Genomic DNA, 11,074 nt, shown 5'->3' with positions numbered 1-11,074 from the left:
GGTTTTCACCGTTTACACAGGCTAATGCTTCACTAATTGTCTTCGATAAAAGTACCTTATCGTTTTCTTGACACTTTCCTTTGTTTCCTTTATTTGTTTTAGCCGGTGGTTTTTGTTGATCAGAACTCGAGCTCCCGCTTGTAATGTTTCCTCTGTCGTTATGTATCTTCTTCTTCCGCTTTTTGGTCATCACTTCATATAAATATTAATCCATAACAATGTCTTTCACTATAAATTATTTACAATTTTCGCGATATTTTTTTCTCTGTTTAAATTTTACTGCCATTTTAATCGCGCATGCCCACAATACAATGGGTCCGAGCCACAAATGTCGTGACGTAATTAACTTGAAGAAAAGATTTCTTGCCTTCATTTTATTTAATCTTTTTTTTTCAAATCGAGGAACATTGCATAATTATGAATTGGATATTCCCGACTGAAAGTGATTATAATTTAGATAATAATTAAAATGTGTTACCGAATTTTTTTTTCGAACAAAATGCTTTTGTTTAAACAAGGTCATACTTTACATACTTGCATTTATATTATTTCAGTATTTAGCGACTTTTGATATAGGCCGTATTTTTACTAGATGGAGGAGTACATGTAATGGAAGGAGTCCTGGAAATGACCCAAAATACGTTTTAACATAGACTTTAGTCTCAAATATCATGTGTTGCCAAGTTGCACTCTTTGAACTACAGGAAATCAGGTGAAGATTTCGGTAATTACAATGAAAATAAAGCTTATCAGGTGTATGTACAACCATGAAATGGCTGTCTGAAACATTGTTTCCCTAACTTTTTACAAACAAGAAAGTATGAATTATATGTATCTTGACCTGGTCAGTGATTACAGGCGGAATTCCTCTCTTGCTACTTTTTTTATTTTCTTTTCTACAAATAATTATTACTGGGCATCATATGGTGCTCATTAGTAATCTTATTGACCATCTTGTCGGGTTCCAAAAGGGTCAGTCAGGTTTATGTTCATAGTTATAACAATTCATCATGAGCTTTGCGATCAGTATTCATACATATTGAATGTTCATAAAGAATTACAAAATTAATACCATTGGTATGGTAATTATATAATGGTCTATAATAATGGGATTATGGTTTAAGATCTGATTGTTCAGTATGACCTTGGTGGGTTATCATCAGGTTTCATAATCATAAGTACATGTTTTATGTAATTGATTATAAGTGTTATCCGGTAGTGTTAATTATATACAAAGTCGAACATTTAGTATAACAGTTTTGTTGCGCTTGATATAGTTTTTATCTTAGTTATATTGTTACTAAGTGCTATAACGTATCACGAAGAAAAATTGAATTCAACAAGTATTCGGAAAATATATTTGAATTTTAAATAGGACGGAGTGCATCGATTACTAGTATCATACTTTCAAATATTAGTATATGTATGAAAACGTACTTCGAGATTACATGGACAAAAATGAAGGTAAATATATATTTTTCTGATACCTTTAATGATTCCATCGGATTACATTTTCAAACTATCGGATATTAAGACGATTCCATGTATATTTTACAAGAATATGTAATATTTGATTTCAAAACAGGCTCAAATCGATGAATTTCCAATCAGAAAACATGAATTATAAATCACATCGAACAGTATAATAAATTTGCCCAATAAATGTTTGGAATGAAGTAATAAACTCTAGAATTATGATACCAAAATATTTGTCCATCTTTCTATAATGGTAGTTTCCATTATTGGAAAAAGATTGCTGTTAGTGCTATTTCCTCTTTAGTAAACAGACAATGTACCCTGTAAATAAAGCCTAGCTTGGAATCGATTGTTAAAGTCTATTGGATAGTTGTTCCACTGTGTGGGATTTTAGCGAATGAAGTATTGGTAAAATAAAAATCCCGCGGGACGGAAGAATTCCGTAACAGAAATGATATTTTCCTACGACAGGTGTTGGGACATATCGACCTTCCAAGAATAAGCCTTTTATCATTTCAGGACATTACTTATAATTTTAATTGCTATGGAATGCTTGTTATTGTGGCAGGATATAGCATGCTTATTCTTTACTGTTAAAGGGCTTTTATAAAGTGTTATAATGGATAGTGTATCTTGGCAAGTACTTTTACAAAGGCGTTCGTCATTCATTTAAGTATAGTAGTGTAAAATTTATTTCATATATATACACATCGTACGTTTGTAAGCTTTTTCTTTAATCTCAGAAAACAGCTATGGATTTTCACATATCAGTTTTAATGCGCATTGGTTTGGTAGTACTGTACTTAATTTATTTCTCAGAAGGAAATGGGGATAATCAAAAAGCTCGAAAAGATGGCGATATTATAATTGGTGCCCTGTTTCCGGTACACAAGGCACCCCAGAATACAAGTGTTTACACAAGAAAGTGTGAAGAGATATGGGAGCAATATGGAATTCATCGTATCGAAATGTTTTTAAATATAATTGAACAAATAAACAACGATTCAAGCATTTTACCAGGCATTATACTCGGTTACGACATCAGAGACTCGTGTTGGTATTCGCCCATTGCATTGGAACAAAGCATAGACTTCATTAAAGATTCAATCGCCGGAATGGAGGCCGAAGAGACTAATTTTACAACAGGCGACCAATGTACCAAGGACTCTGAAAAACCTATCGCAGGACTTCTCGGTCCAGGTTCTAGCTCTAATACTATACAGGTCCAAAATTTACTACAGCTTTTTGAAATCCCACAAATCGGATACTCTGCAACGAGCATGGATTTAAGTAACAAAAACCTTTACGAGTATTTTCTGAGAGTTGTCCCATCTGATGAGTATCAAGCGGAGGCCATGCTGGACATTGTTATGAAATTTAATTGGACGTATGTAGCAGCAATACATACTGATGGTGAGTATCAGTTAAACAAATCTAATTCTCACAAGTATCTGCGATTTCAGGTGGCCCCAGTATTTCCTTTGAAGTTCCTGTATATAAAGAACATCATTCAGTATTGTCCATTTTAATTTGTATACTAGTATTATAATAGTCGGTCTTAACAAGTTCAATACACATCAATATGCTTTTAACTTACTTACTTACTTACTGCCCTTTACGCCACTGGCATGTAGGGTAGCAACGAAGTTCCCTTCGTTGCTGTTTCCGTAACATATTCTTTTTTTACAAGTTAGGGTTGTTAGCCCTAAGCTTAACCCCCATAACTTGGAGGACCAGTAGATTTTCTGTAGGGGGATCCTTCCCTTAGATGGATGCATCACCATGCTAACGAGTACAATATGCTTTTAAGAAGCGGACTAAAGAGTCACTCGTACGGTTTATTATGTGTTTTTGGTCGAACGAAAAGTTCTTGATCAAATCTTACCTTCGCGAAATATTCAACTTGAAGTTTCATTTTAGACGGTTATTAACTTCGAGAACGATCCGTATCATTTCCATGATAGACACTTAACAAGAAGGTTATATTATTGGTATTATTACTAAGTGATTTTCATATTGGCTGAGATATGGATCCAAGGTTTGTTATATTTGCCTGAGGCAATGCTGAAGGTCAATATAACAAGCAGAGGATCTATAACTCAACCAATGTGAAAATTACTATGTAAGTATACCTTTATCACTAACTATTGTTTATGAGGCGTAAACTCCCCAAAGTCATTTAAAAATAATGTACAATGTATTAGATTACATCGACGTGACTTACCCTTTAGATTGTCTCTACTTGCGCTCGTCTTTAAATTAAGGTTCCACTGTTGCCATGAAGACGTTTATAACTTTTAAAGTCACTCTTAACATCTACAGATTTTGTTACATGCAGCTAATAAAGGGTAAGATGAAAGGTCAATCATTTTTAAAAATGTGTCGTAATATCATGAAAGGTTTTTGTTGATCTATTCCTTTACTACATTGGACTTAACAAAATTGTAAACGTTGTTCTATACAAACAATAATAAATTCTTCTTGAAAATTGTGTAGTTTTCAACGTCTGTTTACGTTTCCAAAAATCAACAACACCTGGAAGAACTCTCTAAAGTTCACGGGAGCTTCGATAGTAAGTCTAGAGGGAGTCGAAACTGGTAATACTGGCAATGCAAAACCCCGCCAAATACGAAAAAAATCGGTATTGGCCTTGTAGATTCGCACATTAGCTTTATAAGATGAAATTATATATGTGGCAGTTTTATCCATAGTTAGTCAAATATATTCTTAATTACTTCATTATAAATATAGTGTTATTTAATGGAGATTTTCACATAAAGCATGTATTAGGTTCGAGGTACATGTAGCCGTATTGAAAAAATACCACATGCCATCACCATAAATACTCAGGAGAAAACAATACTCGTTCATGATATTGAAATGAAAACCCGTATTGGACTCTGACTCCTGCGACTGTTCATACAATGATTTCAGGTATTGTACCCTAGTTATATGTTAACCTATCATTTCATTTTATTCAGATGATTGTTTGATCAAATTCACTGCATTACTTGACCATGGAAATATTTAATAGTAGGGGTACCTCTTTTTCTAAATTACCATTTAATTTATATCAAAAGCGTCATCAGCTGGGCCACAATATACAAGGTTCACCTAGACTAGACTGAGTTAAATATAGACAATTGCAATTGTTTCGTGTCTATGTACTCTATGTATGAAGAATTTATATTGAACACATGTAGTAAGTCTTTACAATTTAATCAATTGCAATATTTGTTTTTACTCAGTGATTAAACTATACATATGAAATCAAAAGAAAATATGAACTGGATTTTTCAAAATTACCGATTTAATCGTTAAAGGCTAACTCCGTACTTGCAATGATTAAAATCAAGAACCAAAAAGTAAAAAAAAAAAAAAAAAAAAATACTTGATATAAAATTCCGAAGTGGATTTGTGAAATTGTTTTATATCAGTTTGTGTACCCGTCTTCATAAACCTCTTTCTTCGTACAAAATTATTCCTTTCATTCTCTATAGCTTCAACTATATTTCAAAGAGAAGAAAATTGTTGCTTCTTCCACCAATAAGACATTTCCTTAATCAGATGCAAATACATTAATGCACTAAATTCAAATTAAGTCTCAGATGACGACCCATTGAAGTTGCACCTTGTATTTTGAAACTGAACTGACAACGTTTACCAGTCAATGTAGAGAGTATGCAGCGTAATCTTGTTATCACGTAAAGTACAGAATTTTGTGACGTAGATTAAAATTCCGAAATTTTGAATGTGCTTTGTAAACAGTTAACTTTTTCAAATCTGTATGTATATGATTATCAAATACACAAGAAAACTGTTACTACACATGACTATGCAATACTGAGGAGCTGTGCATAACTCTTAAATTTTCAAAAGCCACAGTTACCTTAACGAACCATATTTGAACTTTTCTCATTCTTCAAGTTTGATGCACAAAACTATCTACAGTAAGTCTTCCCACCTTAAGAGAACTGGGCACATAAATGACTGGTGGCTTGCACACTAAGTTTTGTTTTCAGTATGCGCAGGTATTCCAAAATGGATTTACTGTAACGTTTGGGACATTGGTCAATAACAAAGAGACCAACAAACAGAAAAACGACAAAAGGAATACATGTATTAGAAACAAACCACATATGAGGAAACCCATGAAGACAGAAACTTAATACATAAGCAATTACAATGTAACACATATCCGATTTTATTTTACCTTACCTTAGACGCTTGGGACCCCACTCATAGTTATTTTTTATTCCCCGTTCAATCTTAGAATTATTTCTACACGAACTCATACGTATCTGATGTCTTCATATGGCCTCCTGTCTATTAATCTCTTTTCATTTGTATCACTGAACCATGAGAACACATAATAACATTTTATTGGTAAACAGTAAACCATTTTGGATGATTCCAGTATGATATTTCAATTTTGTATAAGTCACATTATGGAAACAAAGTGATTTGATTTGACTGGCAGTTCTATAACTCTTGTTTGACACATTTAATAACTTTTAGATTTCTCTAGACAGAAATAAAAGCGCGATTGAATTATTGACTTGAAAACCGTTTTAATCAATCTTAACTAGATGGGGTTCGCTGATTATATTTATACATTGCATCAAAAAGAGTTCAACTTATTTTCAGACATCTTTACTTTTGTACTTATTAGGCGATATATATTTGGTTATTAAAATAACCAAAAATATTAAAACGTTCTTATTGCCAGTAGAGTTCCTAAAGTCATCAGTTTCTTCGCCTCTACATTGAAAAAGAAATGTTATGTTTTTCTCAACTGTAAATGTTGGTCATCTTTGAATGCGACCATTTTGGATTTTCCGCGAAGACTGGAGTACCATTTCGTTACTTTTGCAAAACCCATATTTCAAGTAATGATAAGATCACATTTCCATTAAACTGCATTCATTTGAGATGGCAGTCATTGAGAATTTTTCAACATGTCCTTTCATTTTTCAACAAGTCCTTACATTTTTCAACATTGTAATCAATTTATTTTATGAACGTTTTGCCCGTCTTTGAGTCGATAGTCTAAAGACGAGCAAGCTCCAAAACAGCGTCACTCTAGATGATGTAAACAGCCCTCTCAGAAAATACAAGAATCTTGCAAAGTCGGGAGAAAGTAAATGACTTTACGCGACGAACATTCGACTGTCCAACGACGTATGGATTGAATAATGTCCGAGAATATCGCTAAGGTCTGCCTGCAGCGGTTAGTAAAAGATGAATTAAGATATCTTTTAATATTGATATCTTGTTATCTTAAATTATTAAATCAGATATCTTATTTAAAAGATAATAATATACAAGTAGATATTATGTCTATCAATACAGACATCTGAAAATAAAATGAAATAACAACTTTTATATTCAGTATCTTAACTAAACAAGATCATCTTCTTTTTCGAATGATTTCTTAGATAATAGGCAATATGTATATATTTAGTTGTAAATAAAAAGAAGACTGGCACTAAAGTACATGTATGTGATACAGCTCCTGAACGTTTCAGCTCGGTAGGTTTGAGTATTACGAGTGGGAGTTATTAAGGCTTTAGCTGCATAAATGTTTAATAATAACGTATTTGATATACTACTGGTAAATTTATATAGACATTTTCCTGTGGGAATTTTATCTAGGGAAAAAATGACCGACTGAACCTATAACTATTTCTAAGTAAATCTTGTGTCTAATGTGTTTTTTGCGTGACAACTAACGTTCATTACGACTATTTGAATTTACTAGTTTAGTGCATGATTGTTGTATTGTATTTAACTTTCGTCTTTGTCTAAAGTTTAAAAAGAAACATAGGATGGAAAAATTTGATCAACACGTCGAAATGATTCAAATGCTAACTTTTGTTTTCAATTCTTTATGAAAAAAGATCATTAGGAAATAGCACTAGTAGAATTCTTCGATGAAACATATATCTCAAGACCTAATATTGTATAATCATGACGTCGAATTTTATGATTTTTCTAGCAAATTATCGTTTCCAGATTGATATTAATTCATTTAATTTTTTTGTTCAAAATAAATGCGGAAATTAATATTGTTAATGTTTAACTTTGAAGCAAGAGAATAATAAGTTTTGGAGTTTTCCGAAACTTTTTGTTGAGGTTTTAATTGCAATTACGAATTACTGTCTGAAACTTAATAATTGATTGCTATATTAGCGGGTAAAAGTATACATGTATGCTTTACTCTTATTCCCTAATTTACTCATTACCTATTTCTCTCAAATTATTCAGTTTAATACTCGGAAAATCACTTTTCGTGACTCGAATTCATTTTTGATTTTGCACTTATCATTAAAAACCCTATCTATTCGTTAATACGAGTTTAGACCTTGTCTATAATGGACAGGTGCGAGACTTCTTATTACACGCTAACCTGATTTGAAAGTTCAAACAATCACTTCCGAATAACGTAAGTCATTTCCGACAGAACGATTTGGGAGCATTCATTTTTCAGACATTGCAAATACAGTAGAACTCTGTCCCTGTAAAAGTCACTCGTTGCATAAGTATCGTTTTTAAAGGGATACCTATCTTTGTATCTCAATAATGAAATTCGTTTCAACATCCTCATGTAGAAATTACATATCTGTATGCTCAATTAATGACTAGAATTCATACATAATGAATTATATCCTATAAGTTATACGGTCGTACTGGAATCGACACAGTACAAGGGACTTGACTTGATTATAGGTAAATGGTTAAAACTGATTCGAGTGTCTGACCTTGCGAATGGAACACGTAGACTATAAGAAGTAAATTTAATCATAATAGGTTATTGTCTGAAAAATAAATGTTTGTCTCCTTAAAGATTGTTGCTACAACAAAATAAAATATAAAATTTTAAAAAATCTGATAAAATGGCTTGCTTAGATACCAAACGAAAATAGCATGGAGGCTGATATTATAAAGTAACAAAGGTAGTGTCCAGATCAGATATATACAAAACAGCCACTACATTAGACCATCGTTTATCTGTTAACCATTTGCTCTTCATCAAACTAATTAATGTGTACATTGTATGATATAAATCTAGTAAATCTAGAAGTAAACCACTAATTTAATTAGATAAAGCTGTAAACATGGAGTAAAAACCATAATTAAATATATAGCATTTAACTCGGTGCCAGAATATTCTAATGTAAAAATATTTGACAGACAACATAAGCAACATTTTCATAAAAATACTTATTTGATGTTGTTAATTGATAATTTAAAGTCATCTTCCAACACTGCACACACTGCTTAATGTGTTAATATCAGCGAAACATAAACTTCTGAATAACATGTTCTGCACACTATTCTTATACACCTTACTGTCACCATATAGAACATTGTCGAAAATATCAAAATATCTATTTGTACTCGCTTCGGGAGATTCAGGTTAGCTCGAGGAATCCTCGCTATCTGACTGATCCTAAAGTCGTCAAATAAATTTGAAATTTTCCGGGAATATAAATGTATTGTATATTTATGTGTAATTTGATAGAAAATGAACAGACCGATGCTATCAATAAGTTCCTGATTTATAGTGCATAATTATGTGACTTTTTTTTTATGTTACTACAAAACGAACAGACAAAACAGAACAATATGAATAAAAAATGAAAAAAGAGCGATTCTCCATTGTAGGCAAAGTGACTGTTTTCTATCTTATAATTTACATGGGGTATTGATCCCACGGTCGTCTGTCACATATTTCTCGAACATATACAGTAAATATAGCAAATACGAAGAGACGCAACTTAATATCCCAAAATGAGTTTGACCTAATTCGATTTGTCATTTTCTCGTATGCATATTACATCCCAAAGATCATTAATATTCCATCGATTTCATAATGAACATCATCATCGGGACTAATAAATGCTAGTTGCATGTTATAAATGTCCTCCTTCAGTCAGTTCAAAATGAATGACAAGATTTCTCTAGAGGTTTCGTCGAGTAATTCCACGTAAATCTCGGTCCTCTATGAGTATTCCATGTGATTCTTGTTTCAGAACACGTGATATGACATATGCCATTTGTCAATGTGACGGAGGTGTGTGATTTCTGGCCTGTTTAGTGAAACATAATGATTGCTATATAGGAAATATGTAAGATAGGATCAAAAGTACAGTTTGCGGACTAATACGTTGTATTATCGTTTGAACAAAAGAAACAAGAATATGAAATCGTTTTTGTAGATACAACAGATATTATTTTATGCTATTTTAAAATTTTAGAATTTAGAAGACAGAAAGATAGAATATGTTTGATGTCTGAGGACATTTCACTGTATTTGTATTGTTTAATACAGATCAAGCCATGAATCCGTTAGTTCTGATTTTTCACCTTTAAGCCTTTTCTGCACATTTAAACCATAAGTTTGCGGAGTTAAGTTTTCTCAGAAGAACTATTTCATTTGATTGCCTTGGAAAATATTCTGCACTAGACAGTCATTGAAAGCCTAAATGATAAGCAGTCTCTCGACACATTCCCATCCACTCAGCAATGTAAACAAAATATGTTAACGTTAGAAATAAATGATATTTGTTTTAACATCTCTTGTGGCATTATCATTCTAAGATTCATATCGATTTCACAAAACGTGTCAAGTAGCATGCCTTTGGGACACTGAACAACAGAATAGGTTTATAAATAAAGAAGATATCAATATTTCAAACATGTCTTATAAAAATAGCCTGTCTAAATACAAATATAAACAGTTGTAGACAATACAGAGTTGTAATAACAAGGAATGCAGACTTTTTTGAACTGATTTTTAGGTGAGTTTTATTGTGTAGTATTTTTCCACAGTGGCAAGATCTTAAAGGGGGAGGCGTGTTATAACGCCAAAGTACTGGACTTGAACCCCGCAGCAATTTTTGCGCCTGTCCCAAGTCAGGAATTTCTTGCCATTGTATGTCTTGTTTCGTTTTCACCTTTAGTTTATTTTTTTATGTTACTTGAGTAGATAGGGGCAACTCTTTCGCTGTGCCATATATATAATAATGTTTTGGGGCCAGCTGCAGCCTGAAGATGTTCTCGTCGTTCATTGAAGCATTGATGACTAATGGGTAACCTGGGGCTGACGTTTTCAGCCCGGTGTGGTTATTGTCTCTTTGACACATACACCCTACATATTATCATTATACTGTAATTAGCCATGACCCTCTACACGAACGCTTGTTTGTAAAGTATTTTTGCACCAAAGAGAGATGTTACTTCATAACTGGTAATCATAATGACTTATGAAAGAGTTATGTGTAATATGAAACAAAACAGTCATTTACCTCTAAAACTGTTCAGACTAATGAAAAACTTTTGCTATTGCAATTATTTTTTCTTAATTGTAATTTATAACCGATTTCACACTTTTTTTCAGGACAGAAATAGGAACTAACTCTTATTTAAACGAAAAACTTTCGACTCAAAAAACCAAAGGTTCCCACCCTCAGTTCCGCTATGTTCATTCAGAAACGACATGAATTGAAGATAAAAACTCGTGAAATGCCCAGTCTTTAATTAAAATTGAACGAGAATCTATTATTCTTTTGTTTTGATGGGTATACAAGCGATT

At 32.5% G+C, this 11,074-nt stretch overlaps 1 protein-coding gene across 1 annotated transcript in view; it reads left to right on the top strand.

Moving 5' to 3' along the window:
* Positions 1-1,258: 1,258 nt before the first annotated feature.
* LOC148614772 (metabotropic glutamate receptor 1-like) overlaps positions 1,259-11,074 on the top strand; it is a 43,007-nt gene continuing 33,191 nt past the window's right edge. The window contains exon 1 of the mRNA XM_088589108.1: positions 1,259-2,889. Coding sequence (XP_088445234.1) covers positions 2,229-2,889 — 661 coding nt within the window. The 5' untranslated portion in view covers positions 1,259-2,228. The remainder of the gene's footprint in view (positions 2,890-11,074) is intronic.

This window comes from Perna viridis, chromosome 6, assembly GCF_037379345.1.
Source record: "Perna viridis isolate PV_CMFRI_1.1 ecotype Kerala chromosome 6, ASM3737934v1, whole genome shotgun sequence".
Lineage (NCBI taxonomy): Eukaryota > Metazoa > Mollusca > Bivalvia > Mytilida > Mytilidae > Perna > Perna viridis.
This window is presented reverse-complemented; position numbering and strand designations above follow the sequence as displayed.